This window comes from Penicillium canariense, assembly GCF_028826845.1.
Source record: "Penicillium canariense strain IBT 26290 chromosome Unknown utg000006l_segment0_segment0, whole genome shotgun sequence".
Taxonomy (NCBI): domain Eukaryota; kingdom Fungi; phylum Ascomycota; class Eurotiomycetes; order Eurotiales; family Aspergillaceae; genus Penicillium; species Penicillium canariense.
The window spans coordinates 2586252-2599830 of record NW_026622733.1 but is presented as its reverse complement, the minus strand read 5'-3'; the positions used below and the strand labels follow the sequence as shown (position 1 = coordinate 2599830).

Sequence of the window (13579 nt, the reverse complement as noted above, 5' to 3'; positions counted from 1 at the left end):
CTAAGAAGTTTAGCGCGAGTCCTGAGAATCCTGGCCTCCCCCCCCCCCCGACGACAAAGCTCTCCTTCCCACCCGTCCACAACCTTCTCTCCTCTCCGACTCCTCTCCCCAATTACATCTCTCCTTCAGAGAATTCATCCTCCCATCCTCTGAACCCCCTCTCATAATGTTCAGGAACGCTCTGCGGCAGTCCAGCCGCTCCGTCGCGGCCGTCTCGGCCACTGGCCGTGTCGCCTCGGTGAGTCCAACCCATCCTGGCCATCCTCGTCCATCGCCCTGTCCGACCTTTTCCATCTCGAATTCGAGCTCGATTGGTCCTCGGATCTCTCCCTTCCCTTCGTCAACCCATTGAGGATGGCCTCATCGCCTGTCCGCTCCAGGAGCACCCCGTTAACAAGTTTTTCTCGTTGTGTTCCAGGTCCGCGCGGCTGTTCCCGGCCCCCTCGCCGGTGCCTCCAAGCAGGTCCGTTCCTACGCCGCCGAGGCCAAGGCTCAGCCCACCGAGGTCTCTTCCATCCTGGAGCAGCGTATCCGTGGTGTTCAGGAGGAGGCTGGTCTCGCTGAGACCGGTCGTGTTCTGTCGGTCGGGTATGTCCAAAGAAATTGTTAGGGTTGCCGGGGAGAGAAAAAATTCGATTACCGGATCTCATCTCAACACACGCGCCCGCGACACCATGCATTCGACAATGCAACGAATAAAAAACTGATTGAGCTTCACAGTGACGGTATTGCCCGTGTCCACGGCATGACCAACGTCCAGGCTGAGGAGCTGGTTGAGTACGTGATATCTCCCAACCCCCAAAAGTCTTGGCATTCTGAGAAGTACCCTGGTCAACTAACTGGACGTCTAGGTTCGCCTCCGGTGTTAAGGGTATGTGCATGAACCTCGAGGCCGGCCAGGTCGGTGTTGTGCTGTTCGGTTCCGACCGTCTCGTCAAGGAGGGCGAGACTGTCAAGCGTACCGGTGAGATTGTAAGTTCTTCCCCCTTGGGAGGTCTAGTTTTGATATTGGACCTTGCCCCATTTAAACTCCCCATTTCACAGCCATTAAACTCATTCGTTTCTTTAGGTCGATGTTCCCGTCGGTCCTGAGCTGCTCGGCCGTGTCGTCGACGCTCTCGGTAACCCCATTGACGGCAAGGGCCCCCTTAACTCCAAGGAGAAGCGCCGTGCCCAGCTCAAGGCCCCCGGTATCCTGCCCCGTCAGTCCGTCAACCAGCCCGTCCAGACTGGTCTGAAGTGTGTTGACTCCATGGTGCCCATCGGCCGCGGTCAGCGTGAGTTGATCATTGGTGACCGTCAGACCGGTAAGACTGCCGTCGCTCTCGACACCATGCTCAACCAGAAGCGCTGGAACACCACCGGCGACGAGTCCCAGAAGCTGTACTGTATCTACGTTGCCGTCGGCCAGAAGCGTTCCACCGTCGCTCAGCTCGTCAAGACCCTCGAGGAGCAGGATGCCATGAAGTACTCCATCGTTGTTGCTGCCACCGCCTCCGAGGCCGCTCCCCTGCAGTACCTCGCCCCCTTCACTGGCTGCGCCATGGGTGAGTGGTTCCGTGATAACGGCCGTCACGCCGTCATCATCTTCGACGATCTGTCCAAGCAGGCCGTCGCCTACCGTCAGATGTCTCTGCTGCTCCGCCGTCCCCCCGGTCGTGAGGCTTACCCCGGTGACGTTTTCTACCTGCACTCCCGTCTGCTGGAGCGTGCCGCCAAGATGAACAACAAGACCCACGGCGGTGGTTCCCTGACTGCCCTGCCCATCATTGAGACCCAGGGTGGTGACGTGTCTGCCTACATTCCCACCAACGTCATCTCCATTACCGACGGCCAGATCTTCCTGGAGTCCGAGCTGTTCTACAAGGGTATCCGTCCCGCCATTAACGTCGGCCTGTCCGTGTCCCGTGTCGGCTCCGCTGCCCAGGTCAAGGCCATGAAGCAGGTCGCCGGTTCCCTGAAGCTCTTCTTGGCTCAGTACCGTGAGGTTGCTGCCTTCGCCCAGTTCGGTTCCGATTTGGATGCCTCCACCAAGCAGACACTCGCCCGTGGTGAGCGTCTGACCGAGCTGCTCAAGCAGAAGCAGTACTCCCCCATGGCCGTCTCCGACATGGTTCCCCTGATCTTCGCCGGTGTCAACGGTCTCCTTGACAGCATCCCTGTTGGCAAGATTCTCCAGTGGGAGACTGATCTCCTCGCTCACCTGAAGAGCAGCCACCCCGAGATCCAGCAGACCATTGAGAAGGAGGGCCAGGTCTCCAAGGAGCTTGAGGCTAAGCTCAAGGAGGTCATCGGCGCCTTCAACAGCTCTTTCAACGCATAGGTGAGCAGCAGAACGCTTGAGTGATTTCCTTGTCAAAACGAGGTGATCATTCATGTTTTCCTGACTCTATGTGTATAGACAAGATAGCTTGTACAATTTTGACCCCATTTGTTTCGTTCTGTTCCTTTCGGGCTTCCTTCCTCGGTCCTTTCGGCGAGGAGATGTGATTTCACAGAGTACTGGATCGTAGAGCGATGTAAAACTGCGTCGATTTTGGTCCGGGAAAAGGTAATCACTTTTCTCGCTCTTGGCACCTTGCGGAGAGACCTGTCTGGACAACGGGCTGAATGGGTGGGCTGCCAAAATGTGATTATATCCTGTACGTTTAGATTTTTTCCGCGCATCGGGGGGCGCGAGATGGGAGGAGGACCAGTCTTACTTCCGTCTGGTCTCCATGTGTCTCTCCATGTTGGATCCGCAATTTATCTCCTTTGTTCTATTAGTTCCAAATGGTAGTTCCCTACCTTTGTAGTTGTCCGGAAGATCCCGCTCCCGCCATTCGACTTTGAAAGCTTAAAACCGCAGGTCATACCAATCCGTCCAACGAAGGGCCTCTTCGTGTGTGTTTAAACATCTCCCAACCAGGCTTTACCTCTGGCAAGCCCGCTTGATTTTCAAGTTATGTCTATGGTTATCTTCCTTGTCATTATGCAGCCAGATTCTATCAGGCAGCCTTACACGCCTGGACGACAAAAACTAGGCTTTAGCTCGCTCATCCTCATCGCTCCTTTCAAATGACTCACACGAGCCTTTCCAGGGAAATTCGACCGCTTTTCATATTTTTGTCACGCCATTCCCAGTTCATTGCTGCTCCACTTCGGGAACTAACGAAGATGGATAGCACTTCATCCTAATGGACCTTGGCCTCATGAGTCCGGAAGAAGTAGAAAGGTGCCGGGCTGCCTTTGGAGATGAGACTATTACATACGATCTTTTGCATCGGAGACAACTCCGAGTCTGAGTCCAGTATATTTTGTTCCACGTTATTCGAAACAGCGAGACCTTTGCAAAATCAACCGAAATGCGAAGTATGTTCTCAAGTGACTCAATACCCTGGGTTTGCGCAGGCTCGCTTTGCTCCTCTGACTCTGAGCAATATCATATACCCGAAGTCTCAAATCCCGTCGTGCTTTCTTACTGCATCTGGCATCCCGAAGTTGCTGGAGAAGAGTCAGATTGTCTCCTCGCTGAAAGATACCCCTTTATGCTACCAAGTTGGCCGTGCCAATGCCGTGGCCCACCCATCTCTCTACAGATCGATACGCAAAGACTACATTCACACCACGTTATTCAAATTGGAAGAATATTATGTTATTCGCAAGCTCTATCACAATACCTCATTCGCTAAGTGGTAAAAGCAAGAACTTAATCCCGAGACCGTCGTGGCCTTAGATGAAGTCCACGGTATGCGAAGGGCGATCAATGCAAGATTCATCATACATAATAACCCTTCTCGCGTAACCAAGTCTGGATCATACGTTGGACCGTAATTAAGCTAGTACCCTCCCTTGCCACGAGATCTGACTCTAACGAAAATAATCAATCGTAACCTCAACATTTAGTCACCATCGCTTATACCTGCATCGTGGCCAATAATCAAAAGACGTACGACTCCCTATATATCATTATAACCGAAAAAAAACTAGGGTAAGAAGCAAAGAGAACTCCGAACTGATACCGCTTAGAGCATATAAAGTGCCGCGTAATCAAGCAGGGAATAAATCTCGAAGCCGAAGATGAGTTTCTTGATTGATGGAAGTATGGATCGGTAACACGACAAAGAGCCGATGTAACTATGACTCTATCCCACTGTCTATGCTGGCCTTGCCGAGCTATAACACCGAGACTGTAAAGGTTTCCTTGCGCGTTCGTGCTCTATTGATTCCCTTTCCTGATCTTTTGAGGAGCCGGGGGAAGGAGGCTTTCACGTACCAGGCTAGAATATGGTTTATGTATAAAAAGTAATGCGGTTTTGATGGGCTTTGACAGCCTGTTAACATACAAGGAAATCGAAAACAAGAACATAGTGAAGAACTAACTTTATGGTGTAAACATCGCATACCTCCGCCCGATCTCGGCCAGTGGGGAACTTCGGCAAGTGAGGCCGAATGCGGCACCCGATCTCTTATCGATAAGCGAACAATCTTTTTCCCTCTGAATTACGAGTCCCCCGCGTAAACCAAAGAGTCATTTGCTCAGCTCCTGCGTCTCGAAATTACACCAGTCGCCATGTCGGCTCCTACATCTTCCTCTCCGTCATCCTGCAAGGTGATGCTGTCCAAGCACGTCGCCAATGTCCTGCTCCAGGAAGTCCAGGAGGGGCTCAAGACCCTCGAGAAGCCGCCGCACTTGGTCGGCTTCCTGGCGAATAATGACCCTGCCGCGCTGATGTACGCGCAGTGGACGCAAAAGACTTGCGAGGAACAGTGAGTTTGTGGACTTTTTTCTGCTTTCCGATGTCAATGGCTTCATTTTTGTGGTTTATGGCGAGATGGCATGGGTATGATTCATACCTACCCCTCCTCTCGATCGCGAAGAGTGATTGCTATATACTGCCTCCCCATACAAGATCAATCGCAACCAATATGGACCTCAAAATAACCATAATATCTCTTATAACAGTGGCTTCAAGTACTCTCTCCGCGAAGTTTCTCGCGACGACATCGAAGAGGCCATCATTGGCGCCAACGCCGACTCCGACGTCGACGGCATCATCGTCTACTACCCGATCTTCAACAACCGACAGGACCAGTACCTGCAGCAAATTGTCGATGTCGGCAAGGATGTCGAGGGTCTGAGCCATCGCTACATCTTCAACATGTACCAGAACATCCGCTTCTTGGACCCGGAGACTAAGCACCAGAAGTGCATTCTGCCTTGCACTCCGCTGGCCAATATCAAGATCCTCGAGTACCTCAACATCTACAACACCATCCTGCCCTACGGCAACCGTCTCTTTGGCCATACCATCTGCGTTGTGAACCGCTCTGAGGTCGTGGGCCGCCCACTAGCCGCACTGCTGGCCAATGATGGTGCTTGCGTGTACAGTGTTGATGTCACTGGTGTACAGAAGTTCACTCGTGGTGAGGGACTGAAGAAGCGCCGGCATGAGATCGTTGATCTGGAGGGTGCTACTCTGAAGGATGTGGCACCCCTGTGTGACGTTGTTATCTCGGGTGTGCCGGGTGACAAGTACAAGTTCGACACCAGCCTTCTCCGGGAGGGTGCTGTGTGTGTCAATTTCTCGAGTGAGAAGGTAAGGGACATATCAAGCTTTTCCTTATGTTTGGGTTTACATTGTCTGACATGCTCATTTAGAACTTCGGCCCCGAGGTCAAGGAGAAAGCCTCGATCTTTGTTCCATCTATTGGCAAGGTAACTATTGTTGTCCTGCTGCGGAATCTACTGGTATGTTATCATTTCCCCGAGATCCACTCTCAAGAAAGCGACATTTTTCTGACTTGACCCACAGCGACTCATCCAGAACCGCCGGGTGGACGATGTTCAGCCCGCTGCCGCTACTGAGCGGCCGGGCACTCTGGAGGCGTCTACCTGAACGCCTATTGTTGTGGAATTGATTGGATGGATGTTACGAGGATGTTACGTCTGGAAAATTCTTGATTTATAGACTTTTTTGTGTTTAGCCATTTTCGAATACATTTGGAGAACGTGATTGCTCCATTCTCGTTCTTGCCAAAACTTCCGTTCCACTCAAAATAGATTGTTACGACCGAAGAAAGACTACTCAATGCCCATGATTTCCAATGACTCTGGCATGCAAACCCGCTTTGGCATTACAAAATGCGTCTTTTCCCCTTTTAAAACAAGCAAAATGGTCAAAGGACAAGAATAAAACGGTGATATCCCCCTTCCTGAGCTCACCAAAAACATCCAGCATTCTACCGACTACTCTTGCCACCCTTGCCAATATTGCCGGCCTCCCCCTGCTGTCCCACTAGAGCCGAAGCACCGCCAGTCTTCTTCTCGTTCTCCTTGGCCGCCAATCTCAAGACATCGACCTCACCTGCCAGCCAGCGGCGGAAGGGCTCTGGGTGGAACACGCCGTCGGCGGAGAACCAGTTGGTGAAAGGTGCCTCGAACTTCTTATCCTGCAGGACTTTGCCTGCAGGCGACTTGTATACGACATGTAGCTGGTACGGGACGGCGTGCTTCTTGGCGGACGAGGAGATAGAGATCTTTTGACGAATGCATTAACATCTTGCATACTGGCATGGCCTTTCCATAGACCCTTTCAGCCGGGAAAGAGGGTAGGCTGCACTTACGGTCTCCCCAGTCTTTCGCTTCCCGCTGAATACCTCTCCGGCCTCTACGGCCCAGATCCAGAAGGTTAGCGCGCTATTGAGGACGAAGTATGATGCAACTGCGGCGATGATCCAGGGTGATGTGGTCGCCTCCCAGCCTAGTTTGCGGTCGGCATAGAAGGTAAAGCCGGCGATCGCGACGGCACTGTAGCCAAGCACGAAGCGGATGTTGCTCTTGGAGTGGTCGACCGTGAAGGTGTAGGGCGCGGGGAGGTTGGTCAGGTAGGGGAGGAGAGCGTCATCGCTAGTAGACTTGAGGTCTGTAAGATTGAATTATGTTAGTCTGTCCATGAAGTCTTGGTCTTTGTGCTGGCTTGGGGCGAGGTATTCTAGAGAAGGTGTAGATATCAGACGCTACAAACCGTTGGTTGAGTAAACTGGCACCTTGTGGTCCGCCATGGGTGTAATTCAAATTGCCAAAAAGCAAATTGAGGGATATCGGCAAGATATGGCTTGATAATTCGAGTTTCGGCAGAGCAAACCGTGTGGTGCAGACAAAGCTTTGTGTTTATTGCGAGGAGCCCAAGGTGCGGCGTGGCCCTTTGGAAGAGAGCTGGAGCTAACGCGGGCCAATGACACGCTGCCTCACCACCTCCGGCAAGGTTCGCCTTCTCCCCTCCGCAGCCACGCCCAGACCAACTCGCTGGCCTCCTCTGTCATTCCACCAGCCAGCAATTTCCCCTCATCCTGGTCTTTCTTCCGCCATGGCTATTCAAGGCGTTGAGCAGACCATCCTACGGGATCCGGCTCTCTTGTGAGACAACCTCAAAACCAACGCAGTCAAGGCGCCCAAACTGACCCCTGCGATAAAGCTATTGGATTCTCTTCCCTATCTCGGTGGTTATGGTGCGTTTTTAAGCCCAATGACTCCATTTATTCTGAGAGCTGGTAACTAATCCTTCGTCCATCCAGATCCTGACCGGTATCCTCCGCCACTATGCCACTGTGCTCATGAACACGCCCCCGAAATCCGCCGCCACCCTCGCCGAATCACGCGAACGCCATGCCCTCCTCCGCGGCGTCAACCTACGCAACCATGCATGCTCCGTTCTTGACCGCGAGTCCTTTGAGGCACGCAGGAACTACCTAGTATCCGGCTTCCGGAGCGGCGCGTTCCTCAAGGACCCTAATAACCGAGGCCAACCGCCAGCGAACCCAATGACGGACCCCGCAGGCATGGAAGCTATGATGGGCATGCTGAAGGGAAACATGATGATGATGATCCCGCAGACGCTGATTATGAGCTGGATCAATGCTTTCTTCTCCGGATTCGTGATTTGTAGGTGGATGTTGCGCGGGAAACATACGGGGTCGTGCTGACTAGAGATCATAGTGAAATTGCCCTTCCCGTTGACCATTCGCTTCAAGTCTATGCTTCAGACAGGTGTGATGACCCGTGACTTGGATGTCCAATGGGTGTCCAGTCTGTCATGGTACTTCCTCAACTTGATGGGCTTGCAATCTGTTTTTGGATTCATTCTGGGCAGTGACAACTGTAAGTTCCCCGATCCCCTCGGCAGTAAGGCTGCGATTTAGTCTTGGGGCCATTCACTGACATTCTCCCTAGCCGCCAACCAAATGGCGCAACAGGTGGGCATGGCCAACCCTGCTGCTATGATGAATCCCATGCAGCCTGGCCAGGATCCCGACAAACTGTTCTTGAGTGAGGCAGAGAACCTGGAGGTTATGGAGCACTTCTGCGTCCTCAATGGTGTTGAGGAGCGAGTCCTGCGGAACTTTGCCCGGAGGTGAACTAGTTGGTGATACTCGAGAGAATCCCATTCTCAGTGTCGGGGTATATTTTTGCCTAGTGGAAGGCAACTCGCTGGCTCTGAAGAGATAAAATAGAATGCAATGTTCCATAACTACAGCATTTACGATTCTATTCATTTCACACTGTGTCGGGTTCTCCTGACAGTGATTCATTCAATTCATCATTAAGCGTCCATCATTAAGCGTCTCATAACTCTTACCTGTGATCAACCTGAACGATAGTTGATCACATTATTCAACACCCACACTTCTCCATTGGCGACCTTCTCAGCAATGCTGTCCACTTCAATGTTTCCAGGTTGAAGCTGTGGCGAATAAGTTATTGTAACCGCGACAATGCTCAGTAAAAGGAACTCACGATGATCTTATCGCCTTCTTTTGTCCACTTCAGCTTTTCTCCTGCCAGGCTTGCGACCTCTTCGCCAGCCCTCCACGGGCTGACAGGGACAATATGAGCCTCTACAAAACGCCGTAGATTGCGTCTTGCCCGCTCCTGTCCATCGGTGCCCTCATAAGCATTCATCTCTCCGAATTTAGCGTAGTCTTCAGGATCCTCCCATGGCTTGCGCGGTAGGCCCTGTACAGCACTGTTACGCGGGGCGAGGACGGTGATGTTGCTTGAAGCGTCATTGAGGCGAGAGGAGATGGAGTCGAAATCTCGAGTCAGCTGGGCAAAGATATTAATACCCTTCGTCTTTGGAAGAACGTCCGAGACCACAGGTTGATCTGCTCCACCAACAACATCCTCGTTCGGAGCTGTAGATTGAGGTTTGGCAATGCTAGGAATGAATTTGTCCATGATTGATTGCTGACCCTGCGCGGGAACTAGCGGCTGTTGCTGTAGTGAAACAGGAAGAGACAGACCCCAAAGAGCAGCTCCAGAGGTGGCAAGACTCAGAAGCAGAAATACTGATGCGAGGGACCTTGTGTCTTTCATCTTGGGCGTAACGAGCGTTGCAAGGAATGCCATGCCACCGCCAACCATGACGCAACGCCCACACGTGATGTAGATAGGTCTGATATCACCTGACTGTTATCGATAAGGGCCACAAGAAAATGGCAGGAGGGGGAAGAGCCGCGAGGGTCTAATCTCCAGCTCACTGCACCCCCTCTACACTTGGCTGTCTCGGCCGATTGATTGGCACAATGTCGGCCCTGCAGACCTTCCTGTTGGTGGTGGACCACGACAAAGAAGAAGCCAAGCGTATCGCCGACGGCGTCGCTCAAGGTCAGTCCGATCACCGGCCAGCGCCCCCGCACTCAACACGTAGTATGACTCTAACCGAGATTTCGATGCAGATGTCGAAAGCAAAAGGATTACCCTGATAGAGATTGTTCAGCAACTCGGCGAATATATCAACGATGAAGATCCAATTCTGCGCGGAAAGGCTGTCTCCTTCCTCACCTCGGTCATTCAGGCGTTGTCGCCGAAGTTCCTGTCCCGACAACAGATCCAGGTTCTCACGACCTTCTTCTGTGATCGCATTGAGGATGGTGGTGCTGTTGCGGGACTGGATACACTTCAGAGGCTGGATCGGTTCAACAAGGGTTTGGCTGCTGAGGTAGCGCAAGCGTATGTTCACACTCCAATCTGTGTTTTGAGTCTCTCTGCCACTTCTGGGCTCTGAAGACATGTGGCGTGGTTTCATGAATTGAAGCTGACATCTGAATAGCCTGTTCTCCAATTTCCAGGACCTACAGTCTCGATCCCAGTCGCAGCGGTTTCAAGTTTACCAATTGCTCAATGAGTTGATGTCAACACATCGTGTGGGTATGTTATGGAATATTCACCAGATTTGGGTTCATATGCATGACTAACAATGGATAGCATTGCGCGATATGGATGAGATTTCTCTCGTTGGTATTGTTGATCTCATGACTGGTGAAAAGGACCCGCGCAATTTGATGATGGTGTTCTCAATCCTGAAGGTGGTTATGATGGAATGGGACATTACAAATCACGTCGAGGTATGTGTTTACTCTCTAGCGATACATTCAACTCTAATTTGTGCAGTTGCTTTTTGATTCCGTATATAATTACTTCCCAATCACATTCCGGCCTCCACCGAACGACCCATACGGAATTACCGCCCAGGACTTGAAGGGCCGCCTACAGGATTGCATCTCTTCTACTCCCCAATTCGCACCTCGTTCTATCCCAGCACTACTTGATAAGTTGGACTCTACATCTCCGAATGTCAAGGTACGCGCTCGTTTTGGAATCAGCACAGGGCAGCATGATCTAACAATCATATAGAAAGATGCACTGAACGCTTTGATTGCATGCATCCACTCATATGATCCCGACACGGTGTCGCGATATTCCATCACAATTTGGGAGGTTCTGAAGTTTGAGATTCTCAATGCTCAAGAAGAATTCTTGTCCGAGTTGTCCCTGCAGGCCCTTCAGGCCATCGCACGGCGTCTTTCGGAAGGAGTCACCCAGGTGTCTCAAGACCTGCCTCTTGCGCAATATCTGCGCCCTATTACCAAGGAGTGCAATGAGCAATTACAAGAACCCCAGCAGAAGCAGGCCAAACCTGCACAGCAGATTCTGAACTCCTTGTCATCTGCCTCGGTGGTTGCGTTTACCCTCGTTGTTAAAACTGTTGTTGCTCCTATCTTCACAATTTATCAAGAAGCAGATGGAATCGCCAAGCAAAGAGCTCTTCTTGAAACATTGTCGGTGCTCTTCGAGTCTGCGATCCAAGTGTATGGCCAATGGACAACGCGTGGAGGTGAAGTTGCCTTTGAAAACCCATTACTCGAATTCAAGGATCAGTTCTCGGACGTCCTGGGCCAAGCATTGATGGGTGCCGCGAAGGAAGAAGTTTTTTTCCGAGTGACTGCTTTGAAGGGGTTCCTTCATCTTGCTACCCTGCGTGGTTTCTTCCAGGATAACGAAATCGGCTTGTTTGTGCAGTATCTGGATGAAATTCTGCTCAAGGAGGAGTCTGTCGGTCGAGATGACTTGAAGAAGGAAGCAATTGCGGCACTTGCTGAAATATCTAAGCACAAGCCTCGGTTGATCATGGACATTACCTTCCCTGCGTTTGTGGCGACACTTCCAGATGAGGACGATGGCACGAACTCGACTTATTTGTCCACACTGGATACCCTGGCTCAAATCAGCGTTGAGAGGGATATCTTTGAAACTCTGTTCCGCCGTCTATTTAGCAAGCTGACCATACTCCTCCAGATGGAGCAACCTGGTGCTGTGGCGTATCCTCGAGCCATTCTGATGACAATACTCTATGTTATGCAACAGAGGAAGATGGATGCCGATCCCAGCGTCGATCTGTACTTTGACAAGATCGTGGTAGGCCTCTGCCGCATCGTCTCCGAGTCGGCATCCGGCAAGGGCAAGAACCAGATTCTTAACGATGCCACCATCCTCGACACTCTTGGCCGCCTCTACAACCTGCTGGTACGGTCAGTTTCTATTCAAAAGCAGGAACAGGTAGCAGAGAATGTCTACAAGCTCTTCTCTGCGACTGAAGATTTCCAGCCTGTTCCTTTCGCGCAAGGCGCAACCGCCCATCAAGAGCGGACTATCATCATCTCAACTTATCTTCTCGCGGGCCTTTCCAAGGACTGCAGCAACCACATTCCTCATACTTCACCTGACATGTCGGGCCTTCTATCAGATCTGGTGCAACGTTGTGTATCTGAAAGTGCAGAGCCGGCTACGCACCTCGCCTTTCTGCGCCATCTAGCTCTGCTTGTCAACAAGTTCCTGTCAAAACAAGATCTGAACATTGCGGAGAATCTGTTTGATTCTCTAGTCTCGTCAGAGAAACGGCCTCTCAGCCCAACTACAATTCGTACCATTTTCTGGCTGTCCAAAGCCCTAGTTCTCCGGCTCGCTCCGACAACCGCCCATATTCTCACCTCGCTTGTAGGACTCCTCTCATCACCCGACCAGCAAACCAGCTGCTCTACTGCTCGCGGTTTCGCTATCCTTCTCAGCGACGACGATGTCCTTTCTGCAACTAACGGAGCCTCGATCCGCCTGCTGTCCAAGCAGCGTGTCTTCACAACCGTCATCCCGATGATCTCTTCACGTATTCGTGAAGTTAACGTTGCCGGAAATGATGTTTCCACTGATTCCTCGAAAGCTTCAGACCACATCAAGCCAGCCCATCTAACGGCTCTTGCCGGCATTCTCTCCACCATCTCTACGGCTCTGGTCATGCCTGAACTTCCTACCCTACTCCCCCTCCTCCTCCAGTCCCTTGATCTCCAAACATCTGACTCTGTCGCTGTCCGTGCGGCCACGCTTGATACCCTCGCTGTGATTATCCGCGACAATGGTGTCAATGTGATTGATAAGTGCGGACACGTCCACAGCCTCGTCGTAAGACTGCTCAAGACTACGGAGATCAATGCGGATATTGTCAACCCACCTCGTCTCCGTGTCGATGCTCTTAAGTGCCTTTACCTCCTCGCTGCTAAGCAGACATCCGGCGATGCGGCACCAAACACCCACCCGCCGCCTTCTATTTCTCCACTTCTCTCGGAGAAGAGCCAAGTCTTGCGCTCTCTGCGCTCTGTCTTGGACGATCCTAAGCGAGACGTGCGAAAGGCAGCGGTCGATGCTCGCAGTGCCTGGTTGCGTGGCGTGGACGACGCTCCGGAGGAGGATGACTGAACACTTCGTCTGCACTATACGACAAGATTTCTCAGTGGTACAATTAAAACGCATGTCATAGATTGATCTTCCCATGTTCGTGAGCGATAAATCGCTCCTCGATAAACTATTACTGGAATGAAAAGCTCTTCTATCGTTCACAATGACTAGCTCTAGGTTAAGTGCCAGTTCTTTTCTGTCTGTGCCACTCACTTTCATATTCTTTATTTGAAACTTCAGGAAAGGAGTCCTGATCCATCCCAGTTCGAGGTGTTCGCCATAGCATAGCTGCCCCTTCCCCTTCCACAAAATCGGCGGAGCTGTACCGTGGCCGACAGACATGGGAATAGAACGCACCCTCATACAATATACGTGACTGATGAGCGGGTGCCCAGAGTAGATGGGCGGGTGAAAAGAATGTCTAAAGTTGGGTGAATCTGCCTGCCTTCCTTTAGATTGGTGTCCATCTCACTCTTCTGAGTCCGGGATACCGTACCCTGTCTTGATTGAGGTGCTCTGTAAATCCTTCTC

The 13579-nt window shown here is 51.7% G+C and overlaps 6 protein-coding genes across 6 annotated transcripts; 4 read left to right on the top strand and 2 right to left on the bottom strand.

The window, feature by feature from the left end:
* Window positions 1-166: 166 nt before the first annotated feature.
* Window positions 167-2323, top strand: N7482_008908 (F1F0 ATP synthase subunit alpha; the record flags this gene model as incomplete). The annotated part of the gene is made up of 5 exons (XM_056691032.1): window positions 167-238; window positions 419-588; window positions 721-777; window positions 852-972; window positions 1070-2323. 5 exons carry the CDS (start codon window positions 167-169, stop codon window positions 2321-2323), a joined length of 1674 nt encoding a protein of 557 aa, XP_056540797.1.
* A 2229-nt stretch (window positions 2324-4552) lies between these two features.
* On the top strand, window positions 4553-5879 carry N7482_008907 (methylenetetrahydrofolate dehydrogenase (NAD(+)); the record flags this gene model as incomplete). The annotated part of the gene is made up of 4 exons (XM_056691031.1): window positions 4553-4749; window positions 4946-5579; window positions 5642-5731; window positions 5796-5879. The coding sequence occupies 4 exons, from the start codon at window positions 4553-4555 to the stop codon at window positions 5877-5879; spliced, it is 1005 nt and encodes a 334-aa protein (XP_056540796.1).
* Window positions 5880-6222: 343 nt separating this feature from the next.
* Window positions 6223-7044, bottom strand: N7482_008906 (signal peptidase complex subunit 2; the record flags this gene model as incomplete). The annotated part of the gene is made up of 3 exons (XM_056691030.1): window positions 6223-6519; window positions 6607-6905; window positions 7008-7044. The coding sequence occupies 3 exons, from the start codon at window positions 7042-7044 to the stop codon at window positions 6223-6225; spliced, it is 633 nt and encodes a 210-aa protein (XP_056540795.1).
* Window positions 7045-7217: 173 nt separating this feature from the next.
* N7482_008905 (ER membrane complex subunit EMC3) lies at window positions 7218-8397 on the top strand (the record flags this gene model as incomplete). Its single annotated transcript, XM_056691029.1, has 5 exons — window positions 7218-7399; window positions 7458-7491; window positions 7558-7924; window positions 7979-8140; window positions 8213-8397. 5 exons carry the CDS (start codon window positions 7218-7220, stop codon window positions 8395-8397), a joined length of 930 nt encoding a protein of 309 aa, XP_056540794.1.
* A 227-nt stretch (window positions 8398-8624) lies between these two features.
* Window positions 8625-9403, bottom strand: N7482_008904 (uncharacterized protein; the record flags this gene model as incomplete). The annotated part of the gene is made up of 2 exons (XM_056691028.1): window positions 8625-8723; window positions 8777-9403. 2 exons carry the CDS (start codon window positions 9401-9403, stop codon window positions 8625-8627), a joined length of 726 nt encoding a protein of 241 aa, XP_056540793.1.
* Window positions 9404-9564: 161 nt separating this feature from the next.
* N7482_008903 (MET18/MMS19 family protein) lies at window positions 9565-13069 on the top strand (the record flags this gene model as incomplete). The annotated part of the gene is made up of 6 exons (XM_056691027.1): window positions 9565-9646; window positions 9718-9991; window positions 10092-10189; window positions 10247-10386; window positions 10433-10621; window positions 10676-13069. The coding sequence occupies 6 exons, from the start codon at window positions 9565-9567 to the stop codon at window positions 13067-13069; spliced, it is 3177 nt and encodes a 1058-aa protein (XP_056540792.1).
* Window positions 13070-13579: the final 510 nt, after the last annotated feature.